At 46.2% G+C, this 15,415-nt stretch overlaps 1 protein-coding gene across 7 annotated transcripts in view; it reads left to right on the top strand.

Annotated features, from left to right (window-relative positions):
• The window catches only part of raraa (retinoic acid receptor, alpha a), a 139,139-nt gene that overhangs the window by 98,305 nt on the left and 25,419 nt on the right, over positions 1–15,415 (top strand). The window contains exon 1 of one of the 7 annotated variants that reach the window (XM_041066511.1): positions 309–1,358. The exons of the other annotated variants lie outside the window; for them this stretch is intronic. Coding sequence (XP_040922445.1) covers positions 1,181–1,358 — 178 coding nt within the window. The 5' untranslated portion in view covers positions 309–1,180. Of the gene's footprint in view, positions 1–308; positions 1,359–15,415 lie in introns of those variants that run through there. 7 annotated transcript variants of the gene reach the window in all.

The following is a 15,415-nucleotide window of genomic DNA, read 5'->3' as shown; positions in this document are numbered from 1 at the left end:
AACTCCATCCTGTCCTCAAATACATGCCTATTTAAAGCCCCCGCACCTAAATTTGAGAGAGGGCGGCGGGCTCCCCCTCCCCTTCTCTCCCTCTCTCTTCGCAGTCCCATCCCATGCAATGGCCCGTGTTTAGAGAGAGAGGGAGATCCATGGTGACGTCCCTGAAGGGGTTAAACGTAGGAGGAGCAACGCATGAAAGGAGATCGAGGGAAGGCTGAAAAAAAAAAAAAAAGAGCCCAGTGGAGGTGGAGCCAAAGCCCTCAGCTGCTGTGCCTTGTCACATTTCTGCAGAACATGATAGCCGCGCGGTTTGGTGTGGGAATGATTTAGGCTCCTCTCTCCAAATACAAACAAGGCGGTGCTGCTGCGTGTTTCGTGCGAACCTGGATATCGGATCAGGGAGCAGGGCTCAGACCGAGGGAAAGCCGCCGGTTGTTGTGAGCGCACGGAGGGAGACCGGTTCATTTACGCTGCTGACAGGAGTCCACCCACGGCGGGCGCAAACGGGACAACCGACCGTAAACCCGAAGGACGAACTGCAACTAGACGGAATTTCCTCTCTTGATATTTGCGCCTTCTTCCCGTCGATTTTTAAACATTTTATTCCTGTGCTGTCGACACGGACTTTGGAGATTTGTGTTCTCTTTTCGGGGATTTTATTCGGGTTGTTTTCTCTTTGTGGCGTGGATACAGCCTCAAATGTTGCTCTGTGTTTGAGCAAGGCCGACAGGACCGATACATTCTGCTGAAGTTATTCGGGTCGTTTTCGGTTTATTATTATTATTGTTGTTATAGATGTTTTTATTTTGTGTGTCGGCTTCCTCTGTTGGACACTATGCATACTGTTCTTCTGAATTATGTTTTTAAATTGAGCGCAGCCGATTAGGTTTTTTTTTTTTTGCAGACACTGGTTCACTCCTCGATTTGGTCTTTGATCAATACAGCGCTAGAAGAAGATGCCAAATGTTCAGCTGTCCCCGCTGGGTTTGGATTTATCACTTTTCCCCCTTTTTTAATGCAGTTTTCTCCCACCCCGTTTTGGTCCCCCCTCCCTCGGTTTCTACCTCTGCTGGTGGCGAGCTGAAACCCACCAAGGCTCGTGTGTTCCTGCGTCCGCGATAATAGTTCATTTCATTTTTTTTTTTTTTTATAATAATCCCCTGCCATCGTCCTGCTTCGTATGATGTATGAGAGTGTGGACGTTGTGGGACTGAATCCCAGCCCGAACCCGTTTTTAATGATGGATTACTACAACCAGAGCAGAGGATGCTTGATCCCAGAGAAAGGACTGGTGCCCGGAGCGCCCCATCCTTACAGCACGTCCATCAGGAACCAGCACTGGAACGGCTCCAATCATTGTAGGTGTCTTTTCCTGCCTCCCCAACTTCATTTCACTAATTGGTGTTAAAGTTAAAGCCTCTATGTTCGTGCTTGCTTGTGTGTGTGTGTATTCATAGCCTATATCAATAGTGTGTTTTCTTTTTTTTTTTTCATCATGCGACTAAAATCTTTATTATAAGGCCTTGATTTCTATGTCACCAGCCTGTTTTATTTCAATAATTTAAAGCCCATAATATGTGGCAAACAGCGTTGCATGTCATCACCATCACTGAGCTTCATGGCTGCATAATATATACTTGACCCACTTTCGGTTCCCTCTTTTCTGCCTCAGTATGCGCCCAGGTTGGGTATTTTTTTTTTTTTTTCTAACAAAGCTCAGTGAGACTGCGGCGCTCTGATCCAGGCCACGTTACTAAAATATGCACTAAATACAAACAAGGTTTTGCAAGCCATGCCAACGTTAATCAGATCAAACTTTCCTGCCAGTGTTATCCCCTCGGTCCCTCTGGCAGTCTGGACAGCTGCACCCACAGGCCACACAGTTCCTGAGCAGCACGGCCTTAACCGGACAGTGCTACCTGTTAAATGTTCCAACCAGTGTCTTGCGCTAATGAAATGTATTTTTAATCAGTGATTTTATATTTAGTAAAGCAGGGGAAACAATTAGAACAGGTTGTACTCTGAGAATTAGATTTACAGTTTGATTTTTAAGTCATATATTCATCTTAATATCTTCACTTTGTTTTGTTTTGTTGTGTCATTCATATTAAAATATCAGAATAAATTTAAATTCTAATAAACGTTACCAGAAAATAATATTCATTGGCTCATGTGCCAAGGAGTGGGGATGACAGGCTTTCTGTCATGTCTAAAAATAGCATGTCAGTGTCTGATGGTGGTTTTAAAATCTTAGTAAAACTCGGATTGGATAAGTGATTTAGTCTGTGCATGTGTTTGTTTGGTGTATGGTTTCCCACCTCTGCCAGCCATGTGAGATTTCAGTCCACCGATACTGTATCGGCTGCAATAAGAGAGAGTTTTTATTGCAACAACAAAGTATCACAGAGGCCCTTCCCATTCTTTTACCTCAAAGGAGCTGCACTGCACAAAGCTCAAGCAGGCCTTTATAGAAGAGATAGCTCTGTTGTCTTTCACAGCTGAAGGAGCGTAAAAGGCAGGAATCTCCACAGGCTCTTAAGGGCCAATTTCCTCCTCGTCTCAAGACTATAGAAACACACGACAAAGGGAAATTTAAACAGGAATTTCTGATGTTTGGCAGCAACAACAAAAGCTCTCAAAATGGTTTTGTTTGCGATGTAATCTTTCTCCCTCGCTCTCTTTCTCTCTCTCTCTTTTTGACTAAATGTTTTTCCAAGTCAGATGAGATTAGAAAATCCTCCTGGCTACAAAAGGACAGGTCACATACATTTTTCAAAGCAGATATCCAGCGAGCTTGATAGTATTTATCAAACTGGCCCACCAAACAGCTCTTGTGGCAGCATTGATTCAAACCATGTGAGCTTGTCTGAGGGAGACTGGGGCGGGTGTGGAGGGGGGTGGAGGGGGTGAGCGGTGGAGTTGGGGGAGGCCCAGGAAAAGACCTCTGATCCCTTACGCGACTCCACATTGTTTTGCTCAACGGAGGAGTTGCAAGGGGGGGTGGGAGGTGGAGTGTGGACGGCGGTGGCATATCTGCTCTTTGCCTTACTGCTTGAATGTAATAAAAAATTTAGTGCACAACCAGGGAGTGGTGGTGGAGGTGGTGGGGGGAGGGGTGTGGGGGGGGTTGTAGAGTAGAGAGGCACAGCATCCGTTAGTGTCATCACGTGGCTTGGAGGCTTATTGGATCATAGGGGCAGAAAACACAACATTCAAAACAGAGCAAAATTTCTTCTTCTTCTTTTTTTTTTTAGCCTCCTGTTCTTCAGTTGGAATCCAAACCAACCAGGCTCAAAAGCACAAGGCAATCCCAAAAACATCTGCCGGCTTTATCTGTTTCTGACCTTTTTTTTTCTTTCTTTTTTTTTTAAAAGAATACCAGCTTCACAGACAGTAGTCTCATGGTATGTTATCCTCTGCACGTGGGTTTAGAAACAGATTGCTGGCGGAGTTAAACATTTTTTTTACCCCCTCAGTGCTTTTCCTTTTTGGTCCTCTGTTTTTTCAACCTCTCCACACTGGATATAACTATTCATTATAGGCTTTACAGACGAGCTCTTCTGGCTCTAAGAGTGCACTCAATGACATCTTTGCTGAAGTGAATCTGGCCTAAAACAGCCTCCTGGACCCATTAAGTGGCTGGGCGCGCGTCCAGATCATATGGACGCTTCATTCCTGATGTTATAAGTTCCTCAAAGATGCTGCTGCTTTAATTGTTTTGGCTGTTTTCAGTGCAGATTTGCACAGTCACAGGCAGTGTCAGCAAGCTGCCTCTAATCTGGTTATATTCGGAGTAAGAATGCTGAATCTTTATGGTGAAAAGGCCCTGGCCCTGCAGATTAAATGCACTTGATTTTTTCGCTGAGCGCCTGTCAGAATCCTTACAGCAATTATGGGCTCATGCATGAAAGAATGTGCATGGCCTTGTTCACATGACTGTCACACACTAAAAAAATGGGGGTATGGAGGAAAGAGAGATTGCACGGTGGGCTCAAATGCTCGCTAGCCCACAGGCTTCTTGCTCTTTTGTTTTTTTTCCCAGGCTGTCCACAGTACGAAAGAAAGCGGTCACCAGGGATTTCCATAGAGAGTAGACGAGGCAGAGAGAAAGGCGAGCTTTAGCTAGTTTGTCTTAAGAAGGCAGGGCCTGCCAAGTGGGCCACTGGACACGAACGCTGTGTGGCTGAGGGGCGAGTGACTGGCAGCTTAAATTGACTCGTGGTATTTAAGTGCAGAAGTTGTTTTACCTAGCAGCGAGACAAGGGCCAAGAAAAAACAGATGGTATTTTATTGTTTTCCGGTGCAACAGACTGTAAGAGCAGGAGCAATTTTAGGCAATGAGTTGATTTTATTTATTTATTTTTTTTGAAAAGAGAGAAAAAAAAACAAGAAAGTTTGCTGGTGAAGCGCAAACCCATGTGGTTTCTCTTTTGGCTTTTTGAGAGACTGCAGCAGCAGACAGCACAGCAAGAGCGTCCCTAATTGTTTGTGCTGTTAGGCAGCAACATGGAAAACTGTGGGTGATGCGTTTGGACTGCGTGCAGGCCAGCAGAATGATGTCGGCCTTGCGAAAGAACTGAGGATATCACTTCCTCCCCCTCTTTATTTATATATGCAGATTTTATTTGGCAAGTGTGCGGCTGAGAATTGGGAAAAACACGAACAACAGAGAATAAACAGAGAGAGGCCCGTCCTGTCCCCTAACAGAACTGGCTGGAGTACTGTGGGTTTTCTGACATAAACAAAAGGGTCACCTATTAAGGCAGAGCATAAAGTATTTATTTATCAATTGATCAATCCACTCAGGATTTTTTTTTTGGGGGGGGCAAAGCTGCTTACAATACACTGCAGTGTTTGTCCTTTATGTCTACACCAAGTCCCTGAGCTTTAGAAAGTTTTCTGCATGCTGTTTAACATGTGTGCACCGCAGTGCTCTTGTATACGGACTGATGAGTGAATGGACATTTCCTCTCGGGGTTTTGTTGATCCCAACTTGATGGAACTGGCAGGATGGATAGAAAGAACCGAGGCAAGGTGCCTTGTTCTTCAAGTGGAGGGAAGCGTCAGGCAGGCTGCGTCCACCACGTTTGCCTACCCCCTTTCAGCCATTGGCGACAGTGATTTAGTGGCCTGAATGCCTGGAACGCCACATCAAGTCTGTGTGTGTGTGTGTGTGTGAGAGAGAGAGGGAGAGGGATCAGGGTGTCCACAATAACACGTCTGCTTTCACCTTCAGGTGAACATCCATAACACATTTTGTCATCAAGGTATGTTTGTAATGGCGAAGGGGTGAAGGGAGTTCAGCGCTGCCACCACCGCTCTCCTGGGAAAGGCCGCAGGGCAGCATTTCACAACCTGCCATCACTCGCTCCCAAAACGGCACCTTGCCACCAACTGTGAGAGCGGTTGCTGCCTTTTTTAATGTGATTCATCGTTTACTAAATAGAGATGCCCTCGGAATTGGATGGTTCAATGTGCCACAAGGTTACCAGGAGCAACAGAGAGACATGGTTTTGTCTGATAGGGACCCTTGTATCACTCAGTTCCTTTATAGTACGTGGGTGTGGTCCATCACCTTGAACACTGGCAGATCAGCTACCTTTTGGACACACACACACACACAAACAATACTATAGCTGACTGGCAACTTTTATTTTCTCCTAGGGTTGGCATATTGCCGTGGCATTCCATATTGAGTATGTCAGAAATTCAGCATATTTTTGTCTGGGCAGTTTTTTTTTTTGTTTAGTGTTTTTTTGTGTGCACACATGAACACACGCTCAGACCCACCGATGGGGCCCCAGCTTGTTTGTAGAGAGAATTAGCCAGAGGCATCAGTCGGAGAGTACTGTACACCAGTTTGGTTTGACGCTAAATCCCCAAACAAGGGTTGGTGTACACTGCAAAGCCCACTTTGATGAACAAAGCGGGGCAGACAGAAAAGATCCAGGCAGTGTCATTGATTCATCAGGGCTTAAAGAAGGCAGCTGATTGCAGACATTGTCACAATAGGGCTGTAATCTCACTATCAATAATTACATTCTCCTGTGTCCGTCCTGTTACATATATACATGTGTGTATGTGTATATACACACACACACAGGAGTAGGATGGAGATCGAAACAGTTCAGGTTAAGGGAGGGGGGGGTTCTACTCTCTAAAATATTCATAGCTTCTTCATTTAAATCAATTCGGCTCTACGGGGGCAGTCAAGCATCAACTGTCAGAAATTGAGCTGGGCCTGTTGTAATCACTTCTTTACTTATCTCTACAGATGGCTTGTTCGCAATGGGCTCTGCATGGCTAGCTCACCAGCACATTGAGAGAGGGCTCAGTCTCCCTCTCTCTTTCTCCCTCTCTCCCCCCTCTTCCCATCTCTCTGTTCTATCTCCATGTTTCATCCCCTCCCTCTCATAATGGAACACACATAAATTCATCTGGGTATTGAACCAGGGACATTCATCACCCCAGAATTCATCTGCGAGCCATTTTCATTCCCAAAGTGTCTCCTTTCTCTCTCCCACTTTATCTCTATCTCCCTCTCTGTTTCCCATCTCCATGGTGGCATTCTCCGCATGGCAAGCCTGAGCCGGGCAGTCAGCGTCACGATTAATCTTTAATGCTGGCCTGCCCTAATTTTTCCTCATATTTTACAAGATTTCCTGCCCTCCAACACACCGCCACCCCCCACCCCCCTTTCGCCAGCATCCTCTATATATAGAGTGATTACATGGAATGTTGCGTTGTTTCATCAGTTGCAGAGGACCGCGGCCTGCCTCTGCCTCTCCTGTGCAGTCAGCCACACTCTCTCTCTCAGGCCACTAGCTCAAGGCAAAAGCACAGAGCTGCTGCTTCCACCAACACACTCATCCCCAGTCTCCCTCTGGGGAACTGTGTTAACATCACATGGATGACAACTGTGCACACCTCAAGCAGCTCACGCGCGCGCACACACACACACACACATACACCACAATGGAATGCCCGCCTATTTAGAGAGCGGGACAACCGAGAAAATAGGGTAGAGGTTAGTATGCTAAAAATACAAGAGGCTGGCAGTTCTCCTGCTGTCTGGGCAAAAAATAGCACCGTGTTGCTGCCGTCTCAGTCAGCGTTGTTAACTAAGGAGCAGGAGAATGCTCTGCCCCAGCTAGTGTTTGTGTTTTATGCAAGAAAGAAGAGGCGGGAGCTCTGAATCACCTTAACTTACCTTATTTACTGAAACAAAAGTCGCTTCAGCTACAGCTGTGCTTTTAATAAGACGTCTCACTGTTTTCACATGATCTCATTGTGGTTAATAATTATTCCTCATTTGCTTGGATTTCATAATACCTGGTGCTGGTGTCTTTTAACAGTGTCCCCAGGGTGCAAACAGGACAAGTTTTGGAGGGAGACAAGCCCTTTCAGTTTTTTGTTTTGTGATTTATGGAAGCTTCTTTCTAAAGTAACTTTAGAAATCCATATTGTGTATCTTCTCCTCTTTGATCTGGCCTAGCCCCACTCAGCCTGGCTCAGTCAGGTCCCACTCGATGACTTGGTGCTTGGCCTGTCTGGATGCCGCTATCTTCTCTTTCCCACAGCCCCTCTGAATCATTTCATACTCATTAAGTGTCTGGCTGGAGCCCGGCCTCTGACATTTGACTCTTAAAGGCCCACCTGGGACCGGGATGAAATAGACTGCCAACAGTGAAGCAGAGGTGGGAAGGAAGAGTGCTGGATAGTGATGGATAGGACAACATGTTAGACTGAAGGAGGCAGACAGGCTCAGGTTACAGGCCACTTGTTCCCTGTAACCCTATTTGTGATATTAGCATTGTGTGAACTGAGAGATGCCCTGTAGCCGAGCAGCTCCCAACACGTGTAGGTTAAGAGAGGTGAATGAGAAGAGACTGAATCAACTGGATCCTGTTTGTTATGAATAGGGCCACTGTGTGTTAAAAGGGAGGTATCCGGATATCAAGCTGCCCCTTCACTTCAGAGAGACGTATTGTCTAACCTCTGCCGCGACCTGTAGTGTCTTATCTGGGCCATTGTTAGTGGAGTACATCGGCTGAGGGAGGGAGAGAGAGAGATAGTTGCTTGGTAGATATCACAATAATTAAGTGGTTGTGTCAGATGCTGAGGAGCACTCATTGTTCTGTGAAAAATAAATAACCCTCTTGGCTAGAACAAGGGCCACAGTAGGGTTAAGTTAGTGGCCTGCTGGTGTTTGTTTTTTGTACGTTTCATATCCAGAGACAAATCGCTGGGAAAGACGCAGGGATGAATCCCTCAGGATGACACGGGCCCTCCTCTGTGGATGAAACCTGACGCATACATTTTCGTCTGTTCCTCATTCCTAGTCATCTTTTTTTTTTTTTTTTTTTTTTTCAAAAAGTCCCGCTGGCCTGGATGTTCCGTCAGATTGGAGAAGGGGGCGGGCTGATAGGGAAATATGCAGCCATGCAGCACTTAGAGCGGAGAGGGCACATTCTGTTATTCCACGGGATTTTTAACAGTAACCCGAGGAAAGCTTTTTATAGTGGGTGAAAAAAAAAAAAGATGAAGGCAGGGTAGGAAAGAGAGTATGAAGAGAGGCATTTGTTCTCTACTTCTGCTAAAGGACATGATGGAGCCGTCTAAATAAGTTGTTTAATTGACCAAAGAGTAACAGTTGTCGCATTACTGTCTTAATACTCTACCATTTTACATGCATAAACATAGTTTGGTTCTCCAAATAGCAGCAGATTGAACAAAGCAGAAGCCTCCACTGTGCTTTGTACAGATAAAATTGCAAGTACAGGAGCCCTTTGACAGCGAGGCTTTCTGCTCCTCTGCGTCTCTGCTTCAGCTGGAGAGCTGACTAATGGAAAAGGTGGCAAGAGTTTGAACCAGAGTTGTCAAGTGGCACAGCGTGGCGCCCCGTAGTAACTGTGACCAGCCCCTTTGCTTGTGGCAGTGGTTTTTTTTTTTTTTTTCCTGTGCCACTGCCACAACGTGACACCGTGCTTTGCCCTTGCACCATACGTGGGAAACCTTTGCACAGCACTGCTGCCACAGTGGCGGTTCCACAATAGAGCTGGATTATTGTGTCTGGTCTGTCAGCACCTCTCAGCTGAAAGAAAACGAGAGGGAGGGAAAGGGGGGGAGAGAGAGAGAGAGAGAGAGAGAGAGAGAGAGAGAGAGAGAGAGAGAAAGAGATCTCAGGCACCAGGAGAGTAAAAAGGTGGGGGGGTTCCAGGAGAGCTGGCATTTTCAAACAATAATCTCTGTGGAGCCTTTTAGGGGGTTTAATGTCATTTTTGGCCTCTGGATTTTTGCCCTTTTCTCCTTTGAACAAAAAGCAGTGGAGAGCGACCGGGGAGGAAAAGAACGAGGAAATATTTGAAGGGAGACAACAGAGAGGGAGAGAGAGGGAGAGAGGGAAAAGCTTGCTTGGCTGGGTGACTGATATTATTAGTGTTCTAGTATGACTGATGGAGACTTGGCCTGCATCCAGTGGCTGCCAACAGACCAGCGTTGGCAAACCGAGTCTGGTACAGAATGACCTATATCCCCGTCCTATTTAGCACATTACAGTGTTTGTCTTTATCTTTCCCATCTCTTTATCCATTCTTTGCTCTTTCATTTCTTTATTTTGTATCAAGTGTCAAGATGAGACAAAAAGCTCAATGTTCTCAATGATCTCAACTTTTTTTTTTTTTTAATGACACTTTAATGTGTATCGCCCTGTTGTCTTGGCAAAACCTGTTTCGACTGTCTGGGCTCATGAGTTTTTAGCTGAGGATTGAGACATTTGAGCTATAGCGACATTAAATGGTGCAGGGCAGATGGATGGCAGCTTACACAAAGCCAACTAGTGCTTTTTTACCTAGTACCTCGCGTGCAATCTGCATGGCTGCCCAAATTCGCTCCTTCTGGCTACAGGCATGAGTGGCAACACTAGTCTTCCTTCCCCCAGTGTGAATTATGGATTGGATGTAATGCAGCGATTAGACACACGCACCTACACACATGTCCCTCTGCCGCAGCGGTGACCGTTTAGGTTCCCACCTGCACTGAGAGAGGGTTTCCCCGGCTGCACATTAAAGTCTAGCCTACGGTGTTACTCCCTGTCCCGGCCACCCAGTCAGCCTCCCCTCCGCGCTGCTCACCTCTAATCAACCTCTATAGCTACATACATCCTGAAGCTTCCAACAGAAGAAATCCGCTCTCGCACATATGCTTGCTAAAGCCTTTCATGGGTGTAATCCCCAACACCAGGAGGAGATGCATGGGAATCTTGGTCAGCTGACTTTAAAGAGGCAGGAATGGAAGGAGGAACCACAGCGATGTTGAAGCCTACCAGCCCCCCCCCCCCCACCCCCCCCCACCCCCCCCCCACCCTCAGTTCCCTAAAGCCTTCTGGGATGCTGGGATGCTCCTTGGGCTTGACATACCCAAACCCACCTGGCCTCGCCGCTCTGCGGGAAGCTTCATCACCGGCTTCCCCTGAGCTGGGCCTGCTTGGGAGTGTTTGATCTCATTGTGGAAGCAGGCGAGCTTGCCCGCTGCCTGGCAGGCAGAGAGAGCTCCTTGATGCTGAGGGTTGGGGAGGTGGAGCAGTCTTCAGTGGAGAGGCTTAATAACTGTATTAACATCGGTGGCTCCCCCAGGACCTACGCCTACACGGCAGAGGGAGGGGTCGGGGCGGAGGGGTAGCACTGTGAAGCTGCCTTCTCTCACTTTTCATGCTCTGCCCTAATTTTCTTCTCTTCTCCTGCTCTCTTTTAAGCTCAGTCTGTCAATTCTGTGTGATTTAGAAATCGACATAATTAAAGCAACAAAATAAAACTCTACGTCTTTCTCTCTCTGTCCTTTCCGTCTGTATCACACTGTTGTTGTTTTTTTTTTCCACACATTTCTCATTTTCTCGCGAGGCTGCCTCCATTTGCACTCATAATACTTGCCTTTCAGGACATCTCCAGCGTGGCAGTCTCAGTATTTACCCGTTAGTGTTCTTATGATACCCGTGGCAGCCCACTCTCCTCTGCTTTCTTACACCCGGCTGTTTACTTATTCATCACAGATTGACATTAATATTGTTGATCCATCCCAACTCACCTCTCACCACACTAATCGTGTTGCCTTACAGATGTGTAATATGACAGTGAACTTTGAATTGAAAGCACTGCGCTCTGTCCTCACCTGTGTACGTCGCTATTCATGACAGTCCCCTTTATCCCTTGAATTATACATTGGAAACTTTTGAATAATTAATGGGCCCCACTTAGCTTAATGGACAGAGTTAACTGTGAGAGGCGCGCGTTCCTACTTACAGTGGAACTAGGTCGCAATAAACAGCACCCAGTCACCCCTAGGGTCATAATGAGGCTCCGGTCACGAGGCTGGGAGACGGAGCAGTCAGCAGAGGCCAGCCGGGGTTAACTGGACCCCAGAGGGAAAGAGGACAGGAGGGAGAAGTGGTCGGAGCATTAACACCAGGCTCACCTGAGGGCTCAGCTCAGGTTACTTCTACTCATTGTTTCTGGCAGGCGTGCTTACCAGTGTGTGCATAAACAGCAGGCATGGTCCTGTACATGCGTGCAAACACACACATTGTCTTTTTACACTAGTATTTTTCACGCACAGATGCACTTACAGATGGTGGAGGCATGCGTATCTCTTACACATGGACACACAGAGTGTTTGACTCAAGTGTTCCTTATAAATAATAATCTGCTCTGGCAGTTAACAAAGTTGTAGCCTTTTATGTTTGCAAACAAAACATAAATCTATACCTACCCACCTATATATCAGGGTTATATTTGAAGCATCGTATTGCTGTTTTGCACATAGAAAAAAAAAGCCAAAACAAAACTGTAGTAATGATCTTGAGCTCACATAAATAGGAGAAATTAAGCATAATATGCAACCCCCCCAAAAAATGCAGTGATAAATGGCAACCGTGACAAAGTTAATAAGACAGGGATATTTTTAGCTCTGCCAATATATCAGAACAGGGTGCTGTGTCTGTGAGCAAGCCAACCAATAATCGAGTCAGCTAAAAATATTTGTATCCTTAAAATGTGTTTATTCTATAAAAGAGACCACCTTTTTTTTCTTTTTAGATCCATACTGTAGGGGAAGCTCAACATTCTCACTAAAATCAGTCCACTGACTGGTGGGCAGCCATATCACAGGAAACGGTGTGTTTGTGTGTATGTGTGTGTGTGTGTGTGTGTGTGTGTGTGTGTGTGTGTGTGTGTGTGTCATGATCAAATGGCTCCCCCCAGGCTACATTGAAAGGTCAGGGATCCATGCAGGAAATTATTGTCTGTGGAGGCATAGACAACACACACACATGCAAAGACACAGAGAGAAGGGAAAAAGCACAAATCATACCCGAGGAAGCTAAACATGTCCTTCATTAAATTCTAGTAACATCCCACTGCGTTCCCTTGATGACTCTGCCTGTTCTCATCAGCCATTTTTCCTAAGCACGGAGCTGACTTAACCTCCCGGTGCTATCGACAAGCACCTCACTTTTTTTTTATTTTTTTTATTATTAATTTTTTTTTGCATTAGCGCTGTCACTAAAGACAAATGAGTCTGCCTCTCTCCGCCCACCCATTCTCCCCTCGCTCTGCCCAAATCTTCTACTAAGGAGCCCCCCGACGCCGCACATCAGACAGCTGAATCAAATGTGTGTCATCAGTCATCATTAGGGGGCATGAGCAGGAGAGCAGGGGCTGGCCTTGCAGTGTTGAGGCTAAGGTGTTCAAAGCTACCACTGTCATCTTTGGTAGATTCAGCCACCTCACATTATGCAGAGGACTTTGATCAGGTGTGCAGCCATTTTGGTTAGTTTCAGCCTCTGAATCGGAAGAATAACGTCCATATGTATATGAGCGGCGGCCAGTCAGGGTGGTTGTTTTGTAAGTTGCTGTCTCATCAATGTGCAGCTCGCTTGTTTTCCTCTGCGTCCGCCTATTCGAAATATGTCAGCTGTCTCCTAGGGGTCTTTGGACCATTTTAACCCCTGCGCTGACCTAGTAACCCCCTCGAGTCCTGGCATCACTGAGCTGTTAAACAGACTAGTGACGGGATAATCGCAAGCGTGCTGCATCTTCTTTCTCCACGCCCTTTCAAATACCTCCTCTTACACCCACAATAATATGCTTTCAACTGGAAACCTGACATCGGTTCTTGGAGCTAATTTATGAAGGAAACTGTTGTCATTATGGGTTTCATGTACAGTAGAGGAATGCGCGTCAGCCTGCTGAGGCTTGAAGGCAGAGGTAAATTACAAGCGAGTTTAACTATTAGCTCTAACTCATGTTGACGAGTACATGAAGTGACAAACCCAAATGGGGCTCTGGATTTTAGGAGAAACGGCCTGGTGAGAAGGCACATTATTTAGCATCGTTGAACACTCACTCGAGTCACGCACACGCTGCACCCGCGACCTCTCCCCCACTTCCAGTGTCATGCTCCTTTTCTGAAGTTGAGGAGATCAAACCCTCGTAATCTATTCCCCTGTGATTGACTATTGTGTTATCCACAGAGGGGTGAGGGCTGGCGGGGGGGGGGGGGGGGGGGGGGGGGAAGTAGAAGGAGGGAAAAGAACATGGGTTGAGAGATGCAGTTTAACATGACAAAGCCTGTCCCTGGTGATCCTCTCTTCTTTTCCCCGGATCCTCATGAGCCTCTTCTCTTTCTCCCCTTCTCTCTTGATCCCTTGTTCCCCCCCTTTTCTCTCTCCACCTCCTCCTAGCTACTCCAAGTCCATTTCAGCCCTCTAATGCAAATAGCCCTTTGCTCCCTCCATATTTATGACCTGCTTCCTCCACTGTTGAATATGCGCTTAAGAACGGAGGGCCTTGAATGCTGCCAGTCACATTGGATTAGCGAGTATCAATGGGCAGATAACCTCTCTGTTAGAGTGAGTAAAGAGCAAACACTCGAGCATAAGCATTCATGATGGTCTTTTGGCCTTCAAACACTGAGAGGCACTGTGTGTGGCACTCAGCCCAATAAAGATGAATAGGGTCTGGTTAATGTGTATAGATGTAATTTCAGCGCCGTCGGACAAAATCGTGGTGTATTCAAAGCATTTTCCAGTGTTTCTTCACCTGTAATTGTTTTTAAATGCTGAGGGCAGAAATGTGTTTGTGATTTCTCCACTAATATAAATCATCTGTCCCAAAGCTTTCAACTACAGTGTTCCTAACAGACATACTTTGTGATTCACAGCCTCAGTTCCTTCACCATTTTAAAATCATGTCCAGAACTTTAAAGACACAGGAATATTTCCAGGCCTCTCATCCTTGGGCTCCTTATTACTGGTTGCTTGTAATGTCGCTGACCTTGGGTTTTACGGGAATAGAGGGAATTGAAGCTTATGTGTCTGTTGCACTCACTCTAAGTGGCTCTGGGAAAGAGCATCAGCCAGATGACTAAAATGTTAAACGTCAAGGCTTTTGTTAGACCACACAGCGAGCTTGTGGATTGGGTAGGCCCAGGTTCAGTATTGCTTTGGCACCCTCCTGGTTCCTAGTATGCATGAGTGCAGTTTGTTATCGCAGAGGGGGAAGGGCACACACACACAATCATCCACTCACAGTCATCCACTCATGCACAATTCTATAATTAACTAATGCCGGCACTCTGGAAAAGGCTTAATGTTTCATGAAGCCATTTTCACAGTCAGAGCGGTAACATTAAAGACCAGTTTGCAAAAGGCTGCGGTTTCACTCGTGTGTGTTCGTCTTATGATCCAATGACTTGATTCACCGACCTTGATCTTGAATTATGTTTCATAAGGTATCACGACTGTAAGATGCTCCAGGAAGGGCATATTAATTCACTCTGAGTGCGTTGACAAAGGGAGGTTACACTGTGGTTACACTTTCTCCCTTTTCTCGCTCTGAACGCTGTGTCTCAGAGCAAACATCCCCGCATGCACCGCTTTTATTTGGGGCCTGCTTTTGAATTGTTTGTCTTGGGTGTCACAGTCCTCCCCCAGTCCTGTCACTCAGCTCAGCTCCTCTTTCTCCTCAGATGCTCTCTCCTCCACTCTTTCTGTCTTTATCAGCCCCTGTTCCTCTTGCAGCTTGTCTCTTCCCGCTCCTCTCTCTTGCCCTCCCTCTGTCTCTTAATGTGGGTCAGTCGTGTCACTCAGCTGATAGTATACAGGTGTTACCTGCGTGTAATCAGCTTGTATAACAAAAATTCATATTTAATGGCAGATCCGTATTCATGTAGTCATCGTGTGGATGAGCCACAGAAAAGGATCGCTAATCATAGACTTTCATCTCCCATTTTGTTATACTCCCTGTCTTAAGATCTTTCGGAGTGATGAAGCTTTAGGGCTGCTCCTAATGCACAACATTTATCTCTGCACAAGAAAAGCACATCTTCTTTGACACCACGGCCTGTCAGACCATCTTAATAG

Source organism: Toxotes jaculatrix, chromosome 21 (genome assembly GCF_017976425.1).
Source record: "Toxotes jaculatrix isolate fToxJac2 chromosome 21, fToxJac2.pri, whole genome shotgun sequence".
In the NCBI taxonomy this organism is placed as follows: Eukaryota; Metazoa; Chordata; class Actinopteri; family Toxotidae; genus Toxotes; species Toxotes jaculatrix.
The sequence above is the reverse complement of the archived record's forward strand: the minus strand, read 5'-3'. Positions and strand labels throughout refer to the sequence as shown.